This window comes from Phaethon aethereus (assembly GCF_964289735.1).
Source record: "Phaethon aethereus genome assembly, chromosome: 5".
Classification (NCBI taxonomy): domain Eukaryota; kingdom Metazoa; phylum Chordata; class Aves; order Phaethontiformes; family Phaethontidae; genus Phaethon; species Phaethon aethereus.
This window is the reverse complement of record NC_138579.1, coordinates 44,729,246-44,753,276: the sequence shown is the minus strand read 5'-3', so window position 1 is coordinate 44,753,276 and position 24,031 is coordinate 44,729,246. Positions and strand designations below refer to the sequence as shown.

Genomic DNA, 24,031 nt, shown 5'->3' with positions numbered 1-24,031 from the left:
AAGGTGCTCTGTGGGCACAAACACTTCTCTGTTGTCAGCTGTGAACAGATCCAGTTTGAATTCTTTGGTTGTGACATTAAGAGGGCAAAGCACTAGAGATTGAAGGGCAGAGGGAATGAACTTGCATCAGAACCTTGTAAGGTGCTATCCCCTATTTGATTCCAGAGACTAGAGTACTCTCAAGGCTTGACAGACTCCAAAACCAGTTTAAATTCTAAAATAAATTCGTAATAATATTTTGTGTATTAACGTCTTTATATGGAAAGAGCTGCCTCTTCACACCTGAGAGCTGGAGATGGTCCAAAAGTCTCTTAAATACTGCACAATAAAGGTGAACTAAAGAGTCAAAATAGTGCTATTAGTGCTTTAAAGCCTGCTCTTGCTCAGTCCTTTTTGTTCTTGTCTTTCCTTTATGCTTTTGCAGCTCAAGCCTCTACTAAATCTGGGAATGTGTTAATTGAGAGGGCTGTGAGTCAACTGGAAATAAGAATCCACAGCTATCTGCACTATGGGGGGTATTTACACTGTGATTTTTTGGGGGGCATCTGACTTGGGAGGCTAAGCTTCCTGTTAGCAGAGAAAAAGAAGTTTCTGCTCTGATTCGTCGCCTGTAGTGAGCTGACCTTAGGTGCTCGGAATCTTCCGTGGAGCTGCCAGTCTATTTATCACTGATTATATAGGGAGCTTTGGAAGAGTACCTTTCTGCTGTGAGTACCTTAGATGCCTAAAATTAGGCAGGTTGCATCCTGCCCTGACAGCTGAGTGCAGAAAGGATGATACGTAGAAGAGGAGCCTGAGCAGAAGGGAAGAAATGAAAGCATTTGATCAGTGCTGTTCACCTGCTTTCTTTACTTTCTACATTTATTCACTGAAAAGGTGGAGTTTCTCTCCACCTTCCCCCCCTCCCAGTACGCAAACCCTACCACTGTCTGCAGCAGGTAATCAGGTTTTCTTAGGAGGGGCCAATACCCTTTCTCTGTTTCTGCAGCTTTTTGTTCTGTGTTTTTTTTCTGTTTTCAAACTTAATCTGGACTGCAAGTATTAATGGCTATTTTGAGACCAGTCAGACAGTGCATGCTTAACTCGCTGCTCAAGATAAATGAGCCTTGTGTGACAGGGATTTTTTTTTTTTTTCTTGTTTCTGCCTGTGCACTTTGAAGCTGGTACTGCCATTGTCATTTGGTGTGCAGCACTGTTGCAAATTTAATTCTGCTAGCCAGGAGTATGGAACTTGGTTTTACAGTGTGAATGAGCATGCCTGCTGTATGAGCCCTTCCTCAGACCACATCAGTCTCCAATACTCAGTAAAGACTCATGTGTTTTCCTCCCGCATTATGTTCCTCAACGTTTGTGTTTCCAGTGTAGCACAGTGCTGTCATCTGTTTAATTGCTTCCCGTTCTTACTCATGTCCCTTCTTGCCATGTAGTGTACATTGGTACGACAGACTGCAGACCTGTCAACAACCTCTATTTAATGGAGTAGGCAAGAAGCTCTTATACTTGATCAGAAGCTGTGCTAGATGTGATACAAGGAAACTCATTGTAGGTATACTCTTTGTTGCTACTTGGTGCTGTGTCTTTCCCATATTTCATACTCAAAACATGGCTACAGGACTCAGCAGGTAGGGTTTTGATATTATGAGAAACAAAACATATTGATTTCCTGTACGTAGGAAGATAATGCAGCAGGTTTCTTTGATGCAACAGAGCTTTTTGCAACTGTTTTGCAGCTGCTGGATGCATTGAAAATATTGTTTCTTGTGCCTCACAAGCTAACAAGTTAGCTAAGTGAGTGCACAAGTTCTGTAATCAAGTTTTATTTGTGAATTAGCTTTATGTCTTGCTACTGGATGTTTTCTGGATCTTTCATCATGCCTTGCTCTTTTGGTTTCATGCCTCAAAATGTGTAAAAGGGGCCCACTTCGAGCACCTGGAGATAAATAAGGAAGTATCTACAGGACAGCGTTGTAGGGAAAACTTCAGGAAAGCAGACTTGGGCTTGTTCAGGGATGTGCTTGGGGCCAATACTTTTTAATGTCTTCATTCACCACCTGGATGATGGGTCAGAGTGCACCCTCAGCAAAACTGAGAGGAGTAGGTGCTGCTATTCAGAGGGACCTTCATAGGCTGAGAAATGGGCCAAGAAATCTCATGAAGTTCAGTGAAGAAAAATGCCAAGTCCTGCACCTGGGGAAGAATGACCCCATACACCAGGACAGGCTGTGGACCTACTGGCTGGAAAAAAACTTTATTGTGAGAGTGGGCAAATGCTGGAAGAGATTGCCCGGGGAGTTTGCAGAGTCTCTGTCTTTGGAGATATCCAAGTTTGACTGGAGATGGTCCCTGGTAGCCTGCTGTAATTCACCCTGCTCTGAGCAGGGGGGTGGACTAGAGCATCTCTAGAGGTCCCTTCCACCCTTGATCTTCAGTGATTCTCTGAATCATGTGAGTGCACAGGAGCAGTGATGTGATGCTTGGGTTCAGTGTAGGTGAGAATGGAATTTGTTTTAGCTGAAGCTGTGTTAAATACTATTTCAGCAGTAGCTACAGCTGCTTCTGGTTGTGTGTATTGGCATTGCCTGCTAAGCCTATTGTAAAACCTTGTGATATCTGTTACTGCAGAGGACTTCTGGCTGTTTCAAGGTTTGTCTGAGAGAGCAGATGTTACTGGAGACTTCGTTGTTACTAACTTTCCATTTTGTGCCAAGAGTCACTCATTTTCAGTTCCTTTTCATAAGCTGAACCAAAAGCTGAAAACTGCTCAATCGCCCACTTACATAGCATAAGTGTCCATAGGAAGAGTCGGTGTGGGTTAGCAGCTGTACATTGTGAGCATAATTTACAACTTTACTTGCAAGTGAGATTAGAATGAGTGCAACTTTTCTGGTCAGAATGAGGGCAGGCCACTTTGTTTTAAAGGATATGCTTGATGAGATCTGAGGTGTCATGGGATTTTTGGCTAGTATCTGGAAATGTAACTGCACCGAGATTAGCAGTAGTTGGAAAGATCTGCATTTACTCAAGTGCACCAGGCACTGTCTGTGACTGGCTGCATTTCAGGACTTGTGGAGATGTTTGTGGTATGTTGTCCTTGGTTATGCTGCCCCATGAGAGAAGTTGGTTAGAGAAATGTGTATGACTTTGTCTTCCACATGGGGAAAGTCTTGTTAAAGGGTTAAGGGGTCCCCAATACAGAGCCTTGAAGTGCTAATTACACTTTTACCATTATGTTTCACAGAAAAGATGATGGTGCAATTGCAGGGTTATTCTTACCAGCCCTGGTACATAGGTTTTCATATGCACTTGTGGAAGACAAATGGGTTCAAATGGGAACAGTGGTACTCAAAGCCTTGAATTACAATGAAACAATAGGGAGGATTTTGGAAGCAATTTTATGGACTGACTCTGGGCCAGAGGCAAGATGTATTTCAAACAAGCCCGTTGTTAAGTACTCTTAAGAGCCTAGAGTTCAGTGTTACCGGTCTATTGCTGTTGGCCTTTCAAAGAACCAGGTGTTTGGGGCCTGGGGTCAATCCACTTCTGTCTGTAGATAGTAGAAGATGGAGTGTGACAGTGGCAATCTCAATCTGTTTACTTAGAGGGCAGATCTTTTCTCCAGTTGCTTCATTCCCAGTGATGATTCAAGCAATGGTACGTTGTGGGTAGGTGAATAGTATTACAGCCCAGAGTGAGATTAGATACCTTGGGACAAGTAATGTCTATCTCATTTGCAGGTTGTGAAAGATTTGTTTTGGGCAAAGTAGTGACTCTGAAAATGTCTTCGGGGAATTGCTCATGAACCAAGGGAACATGAATTCCTGTCATGATGACATATCTCTAAGACCTTATATAGGCAGGGAGTATAAAACTGCTGTTATCTCTTTACATGGTCCTATTAACACCATTCCAGATGGTGTGCGAATCCATGTGCAGCTCTTGTGTCTGCACTTCAGAAGGGCTCAAAGTAGCTGAAGGAAGAATCAGATAAGGAAAACTTCAGCTACAGAATGACATAAGCTTAATGTACTTGGCTAATCAAAGAAGTAGTAGGTAGTCGTTGTTACTTGATTGGTCTAGATATATCTATGTGGGGGAAAGACTTCTGATAGAGCACCCTTTAATTCAGTAGGCAAAAGGCATAGAAAGATGCAGAAGCTGATGTGAGACCAATTTAGACTGGAAACAAATAGCAGATGTTTGAGCATTGTTGTTGGGGGGGTGGGGTTATTTCTTGAAGTCCTGCTGCATAAAGTTCAGCACTTACCTTATGGTAGCTAATTGCTGAAACAGGTGGGTTTTTTCCAGTACATGGAGTGTTTAAACTAGCAAAATTGTTGTCTGGGCTTAAGGGGAAGTTTATGAGCGTAGTACTGGTCCCACAGTTCCTGGTATATATACAGGAGTCTTGATGTGATATCTTCATCGTCCCGGTGCAGGAGAAGTCCCGCAAGCCATTCGCATCCTGTCACAAGCTGTAGTCTGTTCCAGTGCCGCATGATGGAAGCGAGCACTGAATCTGAGAAAACTTATGTATTGTATTGCTGATGCAGACTGTCCCAATAATGGTGGTGGGGAAACTACAGCTGGCTTTGAGATTGAGAAAGGCATTGGAGAGAGATGGTGATGATCTTAAAAGTGAAGAGTGCAGGCTGATTGCTTTTGTGTGCACTGTTAAAGCAATGAATTTCTAGGTATCATTATATTAGAAGGGTTAAGGCTTTGCAAAAGTGCTCATCTTTTTGTGGGCGGTGAGGGCCCCTTGGGGACCTGTCTCTTTGTGGGTGGTAAAGCTCACTTATCTGTAAAAGTATTTTCCCACAGCTTGCTGCCTCCTTTTTAAAGGGGGGGGAGGGAATTACCCACGCTCCAGAGCGCAGAGGGGAGGCAGGGACCTGTGCAATCTGCTGTGCAGAGGGCTAGGAATTCTCAGTGGCCTGCTGTGTTTGTCTGTAATCCTTGAAGAAAATAGTTGTGATTTTTGCTTACGTGTTTTACATGGGGGAAGAAAAACAACCACCACAAAGTAAACCCTGAGACAGGTTTGCTACACCTAGTATAGAATACCTTCACTGACATTTTTATAGCCACCCTGGCATAAAGATGGAGGAAGCTCTTGCTATGGCAACATAGTTGTATGTGTATAAGGGATCTGATAAGGATGCTGTGTACTGATCTGCAGCTCCCTTTCCCAGATGGGTAGGACTGTACCACTGGATCCTTCTGCTTGCTACCCTGGGTTTTGGGGGTTTTTTTTTTATAACTGAGCATTAATGTATCAATCTGTTATCACTTAATGTATACAAATCGAAGGTTGTTGCTAGCTATTAGTTTCTGCAGTGATAGTTTTACCTCAGCTTGCTGTGTTGGCTTTATGCTTCTGGCCTGCTGGCTTTCCTTGATTATGGGGGAAGATGTATGGGAAGGTAGGAAGGTATTGTAAGGTTAGTCACAACTTGCCTGCCTCTTCGGAATTACTTTTGACTTGTGTGTTGGTTCATCCCAGGTGGGTTTACCTTAACGTGAGCCACACTGAGAAATCACCCTCTCTGTGTGGAGGCTGGAGGAGTTTTAGAACATGCCCTTGGCAAGGGCAGAACCTAGGGAAATAACTTTAGGCTGTAGATTTTTCCCAAAACATAAAAGCTGCATTTGTCGGTGGTTTTGGGGTACTAAAGCTGTGGAAGGTGGTAAGTGTGCTGCATGAGATGGAGAAATTCTTAAAGAAAACTAAGCAGAGGATCCAAACAGTATTTGTGCAATAGCAAACACAGGCCTTAGTCAGGGTAAGAGCAATATATAAACTCATACCAACTTTTTAACTCATTGCATCAGAACTCAATCAAAAATAGATGCAGATAACAGGATATTCTGTACACTGACGAATACAAACAGAAACCAGGGATGGAGTTGTACTTCCTATATGTCTCCCCCTCCCCACCCCTTGCTTTTTTTTTTTTTTTTTTTTAAAATTAGTATACCACCACCTCTGGAGTGAGGCAGAAGAGGGAATGGTCTCCAGTGTCTGCAGGAGCTCAGAGAGTTGGTTTTGAACTAAGCAGGAGTTGCAGGTCACTGCTACTAAAAGAAGCTGTATTTTGCTTTCTTGAGCAGTAGGTTGACACACTCTCCCGCTGAGCTCGGTGTGGGCTGTAATCCAAGCAGCCCTGGCATGCAGGAGTTATATCATGTTTCTGAGAGTTCAAAATCAGCAGGAGCTGTGAGCCAGCCTCTACAAATGTAATTGCTCTGGGTTCTAAATTCCTGCTGAGTTCCCTGGTAGCCTGGCTTCTGAGCCCAGCTCTTGCTGATCTGGGAACCAGGTTCACATCTCTTTCCCTTGCTTCAAGCACTGCCTGAAACTATCTACAATTCAAATGTATCAAGCAACGGGTGGGAAGGACTACATAAGTGTGGCTTATGATCCAGTAGATAACTTCAGAGCTGGCAGCAAGCACAGAGATCAGTGTGGAAGAAGTTGCGGTGATGTTCATAATTGCTCATTTGTCTCCTTCAGCATCTTTTGGGGTGATGAGAGTGATAGCGGTGGAAGTCATTCACAGAAGGCAAGGGAGTAATCCAAGAATCAAAAACGTTACCACCTTTGCTAAGTAAGAGATAATGACCACCGTTAAGTTGTAAATCCTGAGCTTTGACCAGGAAGGGATCAGTAGAAGTAGAGCAGCTTTAGTAGTATTTGAGAGGTGGAAGGTAGACTAGAGAGAATCCAAACTGGACTTGTCAGAAAAAGAAAAATGACCGCTGGGAGTTCACGTGGTGCAGTTTGAGAGCTAGCGGTGAGATGATGGGTGTCAATGCATTTCCCCTTCTCACCCTAGATATCCAAACTGTGATGCAGAGTCTCTAAGGAATTTAGAGATGCAAGAAGTTAATGCATGCTTGTATTATGAGAGGAAAGAGAAGAGCATACACATTGTACCATCAGATGGCAAGGGGTGGAAACTGGCACAAAATAGGGAGATGGGGATAAAATCATAGACGCAGGTGGAGTGTGCTTGGAAGGGTTGGGAAAATGCTTCTGTATGTGATGGGAGGAATTGCAGGAGGGGAAGGGAAGGTTGAAAGGATGGAGGAAGTAATGTCACTTTGTAATTTTCTTATAAGCAACTGAGATTCTGCACAGAAGAGAAATGGAGGCTGGAGGAGGGGAGGGTTTGAGGAATGAGTCAAAGGTGGTGACGAGGCAGCTGGGATCGCAGGCGTGGGTTTCAGTTAAGCTGGAGAAACACTTTGTCTTCTTTCAAACAATTGTTCATATTAGCATTCGTGGTGTGGGCACGCATGCTCCCATCCATGTGATGTCTTCTGGTGTGCTGCACACACAAGTTGTTTGAGTATCTGTTTTTCTTTTGGTTCATGACAGAACAACCCAGTCAGATCTCTCTGTCTTCCCTGAGGTGCCACAGTAGAAGAGAAAAGTTGTGTAGTGGAGGGAATTGGTCTGGTGACAGTTTTTATTAGAGTTGTCTCGCAATAGATGGTGGAATGGGAACTGGTTTCAGGGGTGCGTCAGGCTCAAAATCGGGTGGGGGGCATGACTGGGGGAAGGAGGCAAACACCCAGCACATGCATGTGCATACACACACATGTACACGCTCCCATGCCCCCAGTATGAGGACACTGAAAAGCATGAAGGAAATCCAAAACTACTTTGACAGAGAGGAAGGGAAGGAAGACCCAGGAAAAAGAGGGCTGAGGGCAGACAAGTAACTAACAGTGCTTATAGACTGGAAATCATAGCAAGATGCAATGAGAAAGAGGGCTGATGGTAAATGCTGGAAGACTTTAAGTTTTGGTGGGGAGAGAATCAGTAACAGAAAGTTTACAGAAAGAGTTTATAAGCCACATGGAATGAACAGATTTGCAAAGATTTTGAAAGGTGAGGTGAGAAACCATGTTGCTAAGGACTTGACTGGGTTCTCTATGTGGAAGGCACAGCAGGGGTGCGAGGGGAGTGTGTTTCTATCTTTTCCTGGCCCAGCTTAGCCACTGAGGTTCCACAGAAGACCCCTCATTTGCTAGGCACGTGCATGTCTGTCTGACACAGGAAACAGTGAAAGCTGAAGGCAAAGCCCTGTCATAACTTCTGTGCTTGCAAAGAAACTAGCTGTAACTGGATGTTGCTGTCCCCACTCCTGTGATTTTAGTGAGCTACTGCCTAACTTCGTCTGTCCTCTGACTTGCGGCCTAATAAAATTGTCCTTTGGGACTGTAATTTTACACTGAGTCCTAGGACTGAGAGGCTGACCTGGAGTGCTCATCATCTTCTAGGCTGTACCACTGCTGATTCTTTGATCTGGTAGGAGCTGGATCTCTGTCTCTGCTGCTGTGAGCATGAGATCTTGGGGCCTGTCACCATAGTTTCTTTTTAGTTTTATGACCCCTGTCTCCAGTAAAGCATGGCCTGATACAGATCTCAGTTGTGCATAATGGTAAAATCTCACTGCAAAGCAGTAAATTGTGATTGCCCTATTTTCATCGATTGAATTTCTCTCCACTCTTGCTTATAAATGCTGTGTGGAGTAGCTGTGTTGGTTATATTGTATAGAAGCTTCTTGGACAGGTCTGCTTAGTATCCTCTGGAAGTATTATGAGCTAATTCAAGCTGGATTAAGGTCAAGTCTGCCCTAAAAAGAAATAAAACCTATCTGAAGTATCCATCTGTTTTGCAACTCAGGGCCTGCATGCTGAGTAGCTAGAAGGTACTTCTGCTGCCTTGAGCTTTGGTCATAGTTTTTCTCTGTGTGGCTTTGAGTTTGACTTTTAATACTCCTTAAAATAATGGGATAAAGTGTTTGTCTCTTCATCTCATAGTCACTTTGGTAATTGCAATGGATTGGACCTGTCTGGGTTGAACTCAGCTGTGGCACTGATTTGCAGAAGTCACTGCAAAGTTATGAGCTTGGCTGAACTCCTTAGTGGAGTCCTGCTGCCCTCCGGGAACTCTGATGCTGCGTCACTGTTCTGAATGTCGCATCGTTACTTTCATGTTGTTAACACGGTGGTCCATCAGGGTGTGGACCAGCATGCTTTGTCAGTCCTGCTCCACATACTCTGGGATCTGGGCCACCCCTTGAGCCTGAATCCCTGTATTGGCTCTATGCAGAGATCTGTGCAGATTCACTGGGGTGCTGGAACCTGCTTTGTGCATTAAAGCTAGTGGTGATAAGAATGAGTTTTGTCTCCATGGCTGTCATCTAGATCATGCTAAACCTCCCTTAAAACATCCTCCATCAGAAAGTATTCAAAACATTGCGAGAGCCAAGTACTTTATTTGTGATAGATTTCTTTTACTTTGTTCTTTTCCAGTTGGAACAATGTGGTCTCCCCATTGTGTTCTTCCAGCCTGGGCTTCCTCCTTTCCATCTCATGAAGCTTTAAATTTAAACTGCCTTCCCATTAGTTAAACTATTGTTAGACTTTGTGTTTCCCCAGCTTGCTCATTTTCTGCTTTTTTTGGTTGTCTCCCTGTTCACTGCTTTACCTGGAAAACAGCAAGCCTGGCTGCTTACTTTCCAGTTCCTGTTCTGCCTTCTCTTCTTTTGCTTATCAGCTTGGGGATACCGCATAAGTTATTCCCTTTAGCACGATGTATTCCCCATGCAAGGTTAGTGCCTGTTTTCTTTGCAGACACAGTGACTGTGCAGGACCCACTGATCTGAGAAGAGGGTCTTAATGAGTACAGTGCACCCTTAAAATACATTTCATGAATGCCACCTGTCAGCTCTTCATTATCCCGAAGACACTTTCTTAGTTTATTATATGGAGTTTATTTAAGTTGTCAGGACCTGCATTCTTATTAATGGAGGTGCATTTTTCTCTGAGAGCATGTGACTTCATCTTAACCTCGCTAGATGAGTGCAGATTCAGAACAGGCAAGTATTTCCTCAACAGACCTATCCTGCTCACAGGATATTGTGACTCTGAAATGTAATCAACCATTGAGCATGTTTAGCTTAGTGCTCTGTATCGTGATGGTAGCTCAGTCCATGTTGCTAAGCTGACACAGCATTTTCATTGCAAATTTGGGTGCACAGGGCTTGTGCTGTAATACAGCAGTCCTGAAATGTGTTTAAGGATAATAAGAATTTTTGCAAGTCTTCCATGCATGGGCAAGTACAAGGCTTTGAATGTGTTGCTGTGCTTGGAGCTTTTATTAATACTGCGTATTACTATTTCCGCAATGGAAAGTGGCTCCAGTATGGAAGCTTGGTGATATACTGATACACAGTTAAATCTCAGGCATTTAAACCCTTCTAGGGAACATACTGCTTCTTGGATTAGAGAAAGTTTGTATTATTGCAATGTGGTGGTTCATAAGGCATGCGTGTGCTCTATGAAGATTCTGCTGAGGTTTTTTTTTTTCCACTGCAGATGAGTGTTTTGGCATAAGACGCGCATTTAAAGTTGTGCTAAGCACCACATTCTTGCAGTAAGAGCCGCAGAGGCGGTAGCAGGCATTTGGCTTCCTGATTTGTTTGGATTAATAGGATTTCATGTAGTTAAAATGCACACTCACAATGTAAAAGGCTCTTCTATGTAAAAGCAGTTTCATTCGTTATTTTTGCATCTATTCTGCATCTGTCTGTTAGCATAGCTATATTGGTTAGACAGCAGTGCTGTTACAATGCTACTTGAGCCTCTGCTGAGGACAGGAATTACTCGGTGCAAACTGAAACTGTGGCCACGCTAACTTATGAGCTATGGAGTTGATGATGAAGTATAACCTGTGTGGAACATGGGCTAAAGTTGGCAAGTGTCCTGGCAAACAGTACAAGAAAATCTCACGAAATTGCAGAAGCACTGCAATTATCTAGAATTATCTAAAACTATATACAGCAGTTTTGGGAAGGCTGGATTAGTCTGATGCTGCGTTAGCATCTACAATAGACAAATGAACTGCAGTAGACCTAGCAGACAGTGTGGGTTGTGTGACAACTGTGCAGGACACAAGCACTAGCTTTGGCTGGTAAGGACATTCTGGTTAGGCAATGGCAGCAACCCTGTGGAGGAGTTTTTTTGTTGCTGCAGTGGAAATATTGCTCTGAATCCAGGCAAACTGCTAGACCAGAAAGTTAATTTCTTTAACGATCATTGGAGGCAAAAGTGTCTTAATACCGTAACGATTCAGTTTCTTGATGCCTGCATTACTGGCCCAGGCACTGCTAATGGAAAGGCTGGCTGTGGATGTGCCAGTGGGACCTTGCAAACTTTTTCTTTGGTAAGACAACTGGCGCCAGGATGCAGACAGGCAAAATGGCCCTTAAAAGTCAGATGTTTAGCTTTTTTGCTTTGACATACAGCAGCAATATTTGAAGACTCTGCCCAGCCTGAGTCATGTCATGTCATACAGTGAGCTCAGATGGGCTCTTGTGGTAGGGGAGGGCCATTTAAGCAGGAGAGGGGAAGCCTGCAAAGGCAAGTCCCTGTTCCTGGCGGAGCTGCTTTGGGAAGTTTGTCCTTGTGTTCTTCAGAAATGCAGCAGAGTGAGCTGGGAGCTCTGGAGACCTGAGAGCTTAGAGTCTGGTGCCTGCTCGCAGCTCCTTGGTGGAAGGCTGCCTCCTTTGTCTAGTCTCTGCAAGACTCTCCATCCGAGGCAATTAGGATTAGCAGGCACATTTCATGCTCTGAAAAGTCAGAAAGGGAAAGAAGGAGTTTTACAAAAGGAAATGCCTGCCAGGCACAGATTTCACTCTGGTTTTGTGCAGAGAATAAACACAGACGTGAAGGTTAAAAAGCATACTTCCAATAGCATTTAATGAAGGGCTTGGAAATGATGCAAGGGACTTAGTGACGAGAGAGAGTGGAGGCATTGCAAGGGGGAGAATTGGCAGAGGGAGGGGCCCAAGCGACACACAGCACAGATTAGATATTGAGACCTTCCTAGTTCACCTTCACAGGGATTTTGTGAAACTTAAACTCTGGCAGGAGAGATACAGCATTTTGATTTGGAGAGTCACCTACTGTTTCTGGAAGCTTAGAAGGGAGGAGGGCTGTGAACATGCCCTCGTGTGTGGGTTCACATAGAGGTGAAGGAAAGGAATATATGTTTCTTTAGAGACTGCAAAATTCATTTCTCTTCCACTTTTTCATCTAGCAGTGTGTCCTGGCCTCATTCTGTCACAGCCCCCCCCACACACACACCCCAGTTTAATTCTGAAAAACACTTTTCTCTTGCAGTGTCAGTTGCTCAGGACCTGATTTCAAATGTATTACTGATTTTTTTTTAGTAGATTGATACGGACCTCCAGATGGAGAAATGACTAACTCAGATTATTGTTTCTCCTCACACTGACAAGGTAAAGTTGTCTCTATCTCCCCAATATTTTCCAATAAATAGGTTTCTGACTCCCATGCCAGGGCAGCAGCTGCTGATGGCTCTTATAGCTGATTCTGTAAGTATGGGGGGATTTTATGGTGTATGTAATAACAAAAATTAGGAAGAGAGCGTAAACACCTTTCTCCAACCCTTTACTCACGGTTTTTTGTTGGGGCTTCCTTATGCATACAGACCAAATCATCTAAAAACCTGAAAATATGCAGAAAAGGTCAAAACAAAACATTAGTTAAATAAAATGCAGATTGGAATGTATTTTTAGTGCTTGAATATTTTCCCTAAAAGGCTATACTGTAGGAAACATGTTTTACAGCTCGAATCATATGGTAGCATGAGGCATGCTGCTGTCACATAGAAGTAAAGAAACGGTCTCAAAACGAGCAACAATGTCTGCAGAAACTTCCTTTAACAGCTCCAGCAGTGGGCTGATTGGAAGACTCCAGCCTTGATTCCCCTTCCCAGCAAGGGGCCCAACAGAGAAAAGAGAAAGCTTGTTTGCCCACCCACTTCTCAGTCAACTTGTGAGCTATTTCAGCCAACGTTAGCAGATGTTTTGTTCTGTTTCCATAACCTTTTCCTGTCAAGCTCTTTTAATGATGCAGCATCTCTATTTGCAGGAAGATTTGTCTTGACTGTCTAGGCTGACAACATTTGTTTCTACCTGTGTTCTTCATGGAGCACCTCTATCTCTCTTTTCACACCATTCCAGTACTGTACCCAGTATCAGAATTCCAGGAGTCTCATAGTGGTCCCTATACAAATGGGGTTTTGCTGTTTAAAATGCGTATACATGCATGCTATTACATAGTGTAAAGCAATGACTATAGTGGAGCCTTCCCACAGAACTTCCCATCCACTGCAGCTACAAGCATCATAAACGACAAATGAGAAAACAAACAGCTGAGCCTAAACAGTCCTTGTTTGTAAAGGTCATTTTGTAAGAAGAAAATCGCACTTAGCGGCTTCATTTGAGTTGTACAAGTGTAAGAGCACCACGAAGAGTTGCAGCTTTGCTTCTTTTGCAAGAAAGAGGCTTTTGTTCTCTAGTGAATTGTACTTACTACCCTGCAAGAACAAACTTTTAAACTATGCAAATGAAGTATCTTCTGAAACATAAGCTAAATAACTATGTATCAGTAACAAGATACAACTATTACTTTGTGTTCAATTGCCAAAGGCTCTCACTTGTCTCATTCATCCCTTCTCCTTTCCAGCAGTTGTTGAACAGTTGTTGCTCTCCACTCATCACTAAAGTGAGGCATGAGTAAGATATTCTGGTATGCCCATGGTTCAGATGGTATTTCTCTTTACCTTTTTTTTTTTGATGTTATGAGAGATTATAATCTTGCAGATAAAAAATAGTGTGCAAAAATTGTTTTAAATCCTGTCAGGCTTTCATTGTGGCAAGGCTGTACTTGAGGTGATGATTGGTAGTGATTTAGGAGGTAGAAAGAAGGAATTCCTTCCAATTTATTTGGTTGGGTTTTTTTTCTGTTCAACAATGCATATCTGATACTGGATGGTTGCAGAAAGTTCTTGGCAAGTTGGAGACTTAGTTGGAGACTGTCACTAACACTAGCAGAGAGGATTGAGGTAGCTACAGCAAGGAAATGGAACTGCTTGTTCCTTATTGGTCACCCTGAGTAGGGTGAGGACTTCCTAAACAGTGACATTTGCTTGCTCCAATGTGTATAAGCAAAGGCTATGGTAGGATAAACGTATTTGTCACTGAAGAGAGTACAGGGTTTTCCTCTTCTGAGAGGTTCTGTGTGAATATTGGTGGCTCAACTCTTGCTGGTTCTGGAAATTCACCATGCTGGTTCATATCTATTTTCTAATTTCCATGTGTAGCAAGGTGACATGAGCAGAGGCATCACTATGGGATGAACAACAAAACAGAAGTGGGAATTCTCTTAAGGAGAAAAATTATCAGATTGCTTGGTGAAGTGCAAACAATTCAGACAAGAGGGGAATGCATATGAAAAGGACCTTAAGCTCTACTAGTTTCCCTGAGGGAAAACTGGACCCTACCATCAAGGACAAATGCTTCCCAGATGCATTTCTGTATTAATTGTTATATGATCAGACAAAGGAAGATCTCTAATGTCAAGAAGGTAAGATGTCAAGGAGCCATCATGGGCAGGGCATCTGTTCACTTATTGCTTGTGTTTCCTGCAAATCAAACTGATTTCCTTTTGAAGTCTGAAACTTGTGGCTGGAAAATTCTCTTTCCTATACTGATGCTTGCATTGTTCACAATGTGAGTGAAGCCCTTGGGCACTTGACTGAGCTCCTATTAGGACGGTCATCCTCACTAGCTGCAGCTGAGGCCTGCTCATATATTGCTCATATCAATTCCCATAGATGACAGGACTGTGGAACTCGACATGCTAAACATTGCCCCTTTTAAAAGGAAATTTTGCAGTAGGAATGAGCATGAATGGGAAATTGCATTTCTTCTTATTTTGTAAATCTAGGGTAAAGGAAAAATAATAGCCTTGTGAAGGGTTCAGCCTTCAGAGAGCATAGACCTCTTTGGAGCTTTCTCAGTTAACATCGAATCAAAGATCCCTTTAGTGCTTAGCATATGCCGAACTGCCCTTAGTAATATTTTGTGCATCCGTTCAAAATTGTTGTGCCCACTTCCTATTTACAACTTGCTGGTCCATTGAAAAACAAGCAAAGTGAATCCTTGAAAATACTGGATTGCTATGCATGTTGTTTCTACAGCGTTAGCACAGTTTTAGATAGTTAGCTCAGCTACTTCAAAGGGAGTGTCTTTGTGGTAGCCTGGAACAGAGATTTGCTGGGACTTGTCAAATTCATATTCACAGTTTAATATATTTAATGTGACCAAAGGTAGTCCCCAAAACCAGGCTGCCCCATAAAATACTTTAGGGTCGGAGATGTGCAAGAACCTGTCACATCTCCACTAGGCTTCAGAGACCAGTAGTCACATGTCAGCTGTATTGAAATTGCTTCAGAACTGGTTGAGAAAATCTGGTGTATTCTTGCAGCAAAGATCTTGATCCTTGGTTTGTCAAATAAATTTGTCTTGTTTTGGGCTTCCTGGAGCTTGAATTACAGTAAATCTAGAACTAGTAAATGTAAAACGTGTCAGCTGTGATAGATCCTTTCTGCAAGCGTGGGATAACCTCAGTATCATTAGCTACAGTTACAAATGGGTTCATAAAGAGGTAATTACTTTTCAAAGGTACTCATGCTTAAAGATGCAAATACTAGTCTAGGGGGAATTTTATACCAGGGCCTAATTGCTGTCTCAAATTGAGTCACAAATTAGCTCAGGGACTTTTCCAGCTTATCTATAAGCATCTTAAATTTTTCTCTTACTATGAGGGGACCTGCCAGACACCAAAAACTTAAGAGTAAAGGAGCTAATCTAGAAAAAAAAATTGAGCTCTTATTTCTGTTAAATACATGGGAAAGAAATTCCCATAATACGTAGATGTTCCATGTTCTTTAAACTTGTGCCCCAAAGCCTGTGTAGCTCTTGAGTATTGGGTTGTCCTTGGAGACTCTGATAGTTGTAGTCTGGAAGTATCCTGCTCTTCACTGAAGGAGTGCTGGAGTGCCATGGAAAGTGGTTTTGCACCACTTTTTTCGCTTCCAGTCTAAACTCAGACATTGGCTTGCATGACTTGATTCATAAATGAGCAATAGCTGACTGGCAAAGGTTCATTTCTCCACATGCCAAGATGAGTTGGACCCTCTGAGGGGATTGAGACTGACAGATAAATATCTGTCACGTGTAGGTGGCCTATAAGAAAAGATTTGAGGATTTTTTTTTTTTTTTAAGTCTTTGTTAAGACTTTTTTCCCCACACTCTTTTAAACTCTCTTGTCATGTGCTGAGTGGGGGTGGATAGAGATCAGGGTGGTAGGGGGAGAAGGGGGGAGCTACTGAAAGCATTTATCTTCGTTTCTGCCATCATCCAGTGTTTATTACGCAGTGATAGACAGACACAGGAAAGCTGCCAATCAAACCTACGTTCACTGCATTTCAATTGGGTTTGGATTTCAGCATTTTGAAATCTACATAATCTCTGCAGTAAAACGTCGTTCTGTTCGTGGGGATGACAAGCCTGAGACCCACAGGTACCCACTGCAGTCACTTGTGATCCCGTCAAACAGTGGAAGACCCAGGAATTGGGACAGACTAAGTGCTTGGTGAGAACAGCTGATTGCACGAGCTGATCGGCTGCTGCCCACATTTAAGAAGCTGAAGTGTGTTGTTTGTCTCCAGGTTACACTAGAACTTAAGAGACGACAGCACCTTCTGCTCTCACCCAGGCTGAAATCTTGACTGGACAAAGCCAGCTGAGAATGAGTTCTCTCACTGCACGATGAACAAATGCTCTGTAGCAAGGATTTTAACTTTATTCCACCCATAGTCTCAAATCTTCCCTATCAAGCAATGAAAAAGTGAACAACAAAGGTTAAGATAGCATAGTTGTGTACTAGGGGGTATTTTCCTCCCTAAATTGAATGTCTGAAATATTTGCATGCTTTTAATTATCTTTACTGTAGGACAGTGCACGCATGCACGTGGGAGGCTTCTGGCAGGACTTGTGATACAAATGTTATTCCACTTTGTTATATGTAGACAGATATAATTTAATAATTACACTCTCAATTACATAATTAGTATAAGTAGAAGTAATTACTTAATAAAAACACGTAGATCATGGATTTGCCATTAGTGTTAGGCACAGTGGTTTGGAGCCCTTGAAGTGGACCAAATCCTTCTGAACACGCACTTTTGACTCTCTGAACCCCTTCCCCTGGATCCTAATCTTTTTTATAAAGGTGTCTGTTACCTGAAGCACTATCATTAGTTGATAGCTTTTGCTGGCTTTGAAATTTGTGCAGGGCTGTCCTGTAGATGGCGAGGCACTGTTTTTTTTCCGTTAGCTTTTCCGTGTAGGATGTGACTGCCTTTGGAAGTGAAGGGGATGCGAGGTTTAAATGAACACCGTAACTAGCCTAAAGGTTCTGGGGAAAGAGAGGAGAAGACCAGAATCTTTACAGAAAAAAATAAAAAACATTTGCCAACAGCATTTTTATGGTACTTGTAGCAATAGGTGCAACAGTTGTATAAGCCAGAGGAACTTGCTGTTTGTGGAGCAGTTAGTGATGTTGCTAATGCATGATTACTCTCCTAGGGTGTGTTATTCTCCAGTTTATGTATTACTTGCTATGCCTACAAAGGTTGTTCTCATTGCAAAACATGAGACTTTGTAATGCTCCTCTGTAATAAGATCAATATTCTGGAATGATGTGCCCTGAGTAGTACTTCTGTTGCCTGTCTTTGCAGAGTGTTTCCTTGTCTGACTCAGTCCTGTTAAGACAGTTGCTACCTAGTTGGCGACGTTAGTTACTGTTTCCCTGCAGCAAGTCCCACTGTTTGAAATTTGTACAGAAACTAGTTTTCTGTTCTCCACCTGGTGGCTGGAGGCAAGACAGCAGAAGAGCTTCCCTTCTGTACCAAACCCGGGCTTGCAATGAGGTGACTTTTAAAGATGAAGCAACATAAAATTTAATTGTCCTTCTTCCACTTCTGGCTGAAAAATGTAATTTTATTAATGCATTGAATCTGCTTTTTCCAGTGCATATCTTTTGTTCAGAGGAGACCTTTGTTTTGGGCGATGTGGAGAACAAGGCCTGGGGCGTATGTGAGAGCAATAGAAATGTTCTTAAGTCTGCTCTCCGAGTGATACGTGCACATCTGACGGAGGCAGATACAGAGACCGAGCAGACGCTCGGTGGAGGTTTGTCGATTGCTGGAGGCCTGGCACAGCCGAGTACACAGTGTAAAGCTGGCTGCTCAGAAGTCTTGCTCTTGGCGTATTTCTGATCTTTCCCCAGAACCAAAAATCAGGACTGGAGACAGCTTATCAATGAAAAGAGGACTAGCAGCAGCCTTCTTGGTGTCTGTTGTGGTTTAGCCCCAGCCGGCAACTAAGCACCACGCAGCCGCTCGCTCACTCCCCCTCCCGCAGTGGGACGGGGGAGAGAATTAGGAAAAACCTCGTGGGTTGAGATAAACACGGTTTAATAGGACAGAAAGAAAGAAGGGAACAATAATGATAATACCAACAAAGGAATGTACAAGAACAAGTGAGGCCCAATACAGAAATTGCTCACCACCCCGTGATCGACAGCCCGTCCCCGAGCAGCGATTTCCGCCCCCCCGGCCAACTCCAGTTTATGTACTGGGCATGACGTCGTATGGTAGGGAATATCTCTTTGGCCAGTCTGGGTCAGCTGTCCCGGCTGTGTCCCCTCCCAGCTCCCCATGCACCCCCAGCCTGCTTGCTGGCAGGCCAGCACAAGAAGCTGGACTGTCCTTGACGGCTCAGCAACAACCCAAAACATCAGCACATTATCAACAGTTCCTCATCCCAAATCCAAAACACAGTCTCACACTAGCTTCTGTGAGGAAAACCAGCTCTATCCTGGCTGAAACCAGGACAGTGTCTTTCTCTTTATTTGTCAGCACCAGTCTAGAATTTGCTTCCCTGCTTTGCCCTGCCCTCCTTTGTTCTTTATGTTGCAAAGAAAACATAAACCCTGTTTGTATGTGTGTGTGTGTGTGTGTTTTCAGGCCTTACACACGCACACACACCCACACCCCCCCCCCCCCCCCCAAGCCTGAGTGTTTTGCTGGAATTTGTTAAGTAAAAATCCAGCCACTTTAGTCTCCTCATCTTCCTCCACACCACTTTCATTTACTAGCAGTTAGCAAGCTTTTAGCTCTCTGTGCAGGCGGCAGGCCTGCTGTGTACTGGATATACAGAGTTGTCAAAGTGATGTCTCTTCCGCTATTGATGCTGTGGCAGCAGAGTCCTGAGCTTGCCCTTCTGGGAGAGTGAAGCCACTGGCTTTTCTGTGTGTTTGCCACTGGAGACACTATGGAGATGCTAAAATCCAGACTCTGTAGACTCTGGGGGCTGTGCTTTTCCTCATTTGTGCTTGGGGATGATCTTGTTTTGCTCTCCCTTATCAAATTCTATTACCTTGAGTTTCTCTGGGTGCCAGCATGTGTGTGTAGTACAAGGGCTGCATGTATATGAAGGCCTTAGAGACTGCAAATAGCATGAGATTTTTGACTCTAGTACTATTATGGGAGAACTGTTTCTTCTCTCAACTTGTCTCCCCAGGGATTGCATTTAATGCCTCTGAGCTAGCTCAGATGTATGCTGACTTGAGTTACCAATGACAGTTCCTTTCTGCCTGGAAAATTATGTTGTTTGTGCTAGTTTCTGAAGTATTCTGCTTAGCCTTCTGCTTTGGGCTGTTGCCCATAATCCTTGAGTGGTTAGAAAGGATCATGTCATTTGCCTGGAGCCAGGGCAGCCCCTGCCTGCTTGTAGGTTGGGCCACCCAGAGCAGCAAAGGGCCTCCTTGCTGATATTTTGTTACAGTCATTACTGTGTGGCAAGTATTGTAGGCAACCTGTGTCTTCTGAGTGGAGTTTACACTAGTAGCAGGGATTATGGACACTAATGTGTGTGATTTGCCAGAGCAATGCTTTTCCTTAATATGTGTTCTGGTCTGCTTTCATAGCTGTACTAGAAAATGTTAGGTCTCTGAAAATACAGCTTCACTAATGCCAATAAGTAGAATGCATTTGCACCAAATGAATTGATTAGAATTTCTGCCTTGTGAGTCTGGGCAAATCTTTCCTTTCAGAAATGTGTTGCAGAGAGGTGCCTTCATATTAATTTCCTGTGCTCTGTGGATTATTTAGGAGGTGTTGCCATTTCTGTAAATAAGGTTTCTTTCAGAATCTAGAGTTTGTCTGTTGGATTTTGAAAGGTTTTCTACGGTTTTTTTCTCCCCAGTTCTTTCTGGATAATCTTTTGGAGGTTAAATTGCTAATTGTTTCCTCCTTTTCTGTAGGTGCTGTGATTGGGGATGGACAGTCAGCTGTGGCCAGCAACATTGCCAACACCACCTACCGGCTCCAGTGGTGGGACTTCACTAAATTTGATCTGCCTGAAATCAGCAATGGTAAGCTGGAAAGGACACTAGTACTTTGTTCTAAGTCTATACCAACCAGAGCTACTGTAAGCTCTGGGATCTTCCAAAGGTAGTTGTATGTTGCAAGCCCTGGATTACTTGACTGTCTTGTTGCATTGGGAACTGTAAAATGCTTAGCCTTTTGAGAAAGTTGACTAAAAGCGTGCAGAGCTGTTCCTGCTCTGTCTAGCTGTGTATTCTTGCTATTGGCAAATCCCTGCATAAATGGGGCTTTTCTGTGAGCATTCTCATGGGAATATACAGTCCTCTTAGAATTCTGTATCCAATCTCCTCATTCTTTAACCAACAAGTTTCTAGAGGGATATTGTCTTTATACCTTTACATTAGAACCTGCTAATAAATTGGGTTTGCATTCTCCAAGTTATTGATATTAGTGTGGGTTAAAGTGCTGCAATACGTTTTCGGACTTGGGCCCTGGTCTGTTGCTTACCCCAGTGTTGAAAGCCAAGGGAGGTAGATGTAGCTTCTGGCCATTTGCAAAAGCAGTGATTTGTTCCATGTCTCAGGTGAAAACTGTTCTAAGTCAAGAATATGAGCAATATTGCTGATTTTACTTAGTTATTCTCTCCTTCCCTTTGTAAAAATTAGACCATAGTTTTACATATGTTCTATGGCATAAGCTAGCATTCACTCTGGAAGAGATTTCTTTATGCAGGCACAAGAATATTTGATGCTTGTGGTCAGCTGATCAAGGAATGACTTATTTGGGGCTAAAACTAACTTGACTGGAAAAGCTATTTTTAAGCCAGAATGGTATCCTGATACAGCTTGCTGTTCAGCTGTAGAAATATTTGTGGCAGCCTGGGATGAAGATAGGAGGTAGATATTCATGAATGTTTCTTTGTACAGTGATTTTTAGCTTAGGCCATCTCTGTGCATATGTGAAATTCATTGCTTGTGTTCTCAGCAAAACCAGATTGGGTTCTGTTTTAATGGACTGGCTTCTTTTTAGGGAGAACAGGGATTCTGTTTTCAGAAAGACTTCTGGTTTCACAGGTAGCCACTGAAATGAATTAAGAAAATGTTTCTCCCAGTCTTTGTCCTGTCTTTTCTGCAATTCTAGAAGTTACATGTCTGTCAAGAGAGGTCTCTGTGGGGTACTGTCCTGTTGCTTAAAGAACCCACATGTGTGATACCATAGCAGCAGAGATGTGGGGAATTGAAATCATAGAATCACAGAATGGTTTGGGTTCAAAGTGACCTTTAAAGATCATCTAGTCCACCTGCCCTGCTATGAGCAGGGATGTCTTTCAGTAGATTGGGTTGCTGAAAGCTCCGTCCAGTCTGACCTTCAACGCTTCCAGTGATGAGGCATCCACAACTTCTCTGGGCCACCTGTTAGGGGGCCATTTATCTCCCAGTCTCTGGGAAATCAGAGGAGCTGGGGAAAACTCACCAGTAGCCCATCCTGCTATTACAAATTATTACAAATAGCTCTCTTACTGTGTAGTTCCTAGAGTTATAAAGTATCTGGTGCTTGTCTCATGTCCTTCCTTCACATCATGTAGACTACTGTGGTGTGATATGTATAGCCTGTCGGGAAATAAAAGCCCTGTTTCTAGACGGTAGCCATCGACAACGTAAAGGGGAAAGGTGCTTTATATTTTTTCCTTAAGAACCATTCTGTCTCTTGGGAAGGAGCATGCAGTGTCATTTTCAAAGTAGAATACTGTGTTGAACTCATGTGCCAGTGCTTTGACATGTCTTATTAAGTGCCAAACTTTGTAGTAATAGTGTGAGGTTGTAAGTGCTCAAGGCGAAGTTTTGCCACGCAGTGGCAATACTTTCTGCAGTCCAGCCAGACTCTGGAACAGAATAAAGACGAAGTCAGAGGCGGAAGCATCTTGCTGCTGACTTAAATTCTTTGGGACTTCTCTGCAAACTTGTGAAGTATTTGAAGAGTGCTACAACTGCTAATAGCCTCTTTTTTTTTTTGCCTCATCTGGCTGCAGAAAGGAAGGCTGCTAATTTAAAAAAAAGAAGGCTAAGATGTTTGTTTATAATTTATGGAATCCCATAGAAAATAAGAACCATCTGCTCCTCAACACATCAATATTTCAGTCTTCTCCCTCTCCCCTACCAGGATACTTCCATTCCGAAATAGCTTCCCGTTAGCTGGAAATTGGGCTATGGTTTCTGTTGTCATTGTGCCCTTCTTGCAGGCAAGGTTTCTTATACAAGCCCATACTCAGCCCTTCTGACTTCCCACTTTGTGCTTCGTAATACTTGGCTTCTTCATCTTATTTATTACCATTTGGAAATGTTCAGTTTTACTCGTGCTTCTTCCTTTTTACATGCTGAGCCCAACTCTGACATTTCTAGGTTGTTAGCTGTATCTCCCTCTGCCAAGGTCTAGTAGGTGTGTATGAAGATGTAGCAGCCGTGCTTATCCTACAACAGTTATTTGCCAAGCTTGATTAGGCACAGAACAAAGGCAAGCTGTAAGTTTGCCAAGGTGCTTGCCAAGGTACACAGATTTGTAGAGACACTGTGAAGCTCAATGTGTAACAGTGGAGTGGTGGGTTGGAGGAGTTTTTTCTGACTCTTCATGATCTTGGAAATAAACTATTTTCCTAATAAAGCATGTGACCTCAATAGCTCCATTTTTTCCCATCATTTCCTATAAATCAGAGGTGGTCATGTGAGAGAGTCTGCTTACATAGAGGGGGCTATTGCACTTCCTGGGACTGACTTGAGCCACAAATGGTTTGGGAGTTCAGGCAGATGAAATGATGCAGCTGAAGTTTGGGACTGCCTGCCAGCTCCACTCTCCATCAAAGGAATGACTCTATGGCCAACCTCCATCTCCGAGCAGTTCTTCCTGTTACAATTAAACAAAGAAAAAGTAGTTTGGAAGTAGGATGTTTTCCACTGAAGTGGACACATCTGAGCAAGTGACAGCAGCGTGATTAGTGCAGTCCTGTGTGATCTCGGTGCCTGGGCCCCAAGCGTCCTTCGGAGCCCTGGGCTTAGGACTCTGCTCCACAGCAGCTACCTCGCTAACGCTTAATCCAGCAGGCGCACAAGAGGGGAGTCCGACGGTCTTGGGGAAATGGTTTTGCAAGGACTTGTAGGATTTTAGTCTCTGCCCTGTCTTTCTCTATTAATTGCAAAATGGATAAAGATGGCTTCAGATTTCTTCTCTCCTTTTGCCAGTTTTGCTTTTAATAACTCTGAAATGAACATGACCCAGACTTATACTGTAATTGGCAGTCATATCAGCATCGGGGTAGGGTATTTAGCTGGCAGCAGAAACAATGCTATCTCTGGCATTTATTGAATATTCTTCTAGTAAGTGTTGCAGATCCTTAAAATGTCCTGCAACGTAACAATAAGTATTGAATCGGTGAACAATGTAGAATATAGCCTTTCCACAGATAAACTATTTGAAGGTTTTGTTTCTTGTTTATATTTTTCAAATACAGTTTCTCTGACGCTGCTCACAGCTCATTATTTCATTTTCTAGTCATTGTGGCTGAACTGGTCTAGTTCTTCCACAGTTAGTCACATATCAGGAGTTTGTCCTGTTCTAACACTGGCTGGGACTTGAGAAAGGTGGTTTGATCAATACATACTGATCCACAGTGGGATGCAGAAGAACTTAAAAGAAAAA

The 24,031-nt window shown here is 43.1% G+C and overlaps 1 protein-coding gene across 1 annotated transcript in view; it reads left to right on the top strand.

Moving 5' to 3' along the window:
• Nucleotides 1–24,031, top strand: part of AMBRA1 (autophagy and beclin 1 regulator 1) — a gene marked incomplete at its 5' end in the record, with an annotated part of 130,041 nt that overhangs the window by 54,788 nt on the left and 51,222 nt on the right. The window contains one exon of the mRNA XM_082000451.1: nucleotides 20,278–20,388. Coding sequence (XP_081856577.1) covers nucleotides 20,278–20,388 — 111 coding nt within the window. The remainder of the gene's footprint in view (nucleotides 1–20,277; nucleotides 20,389–24,031) is intronic.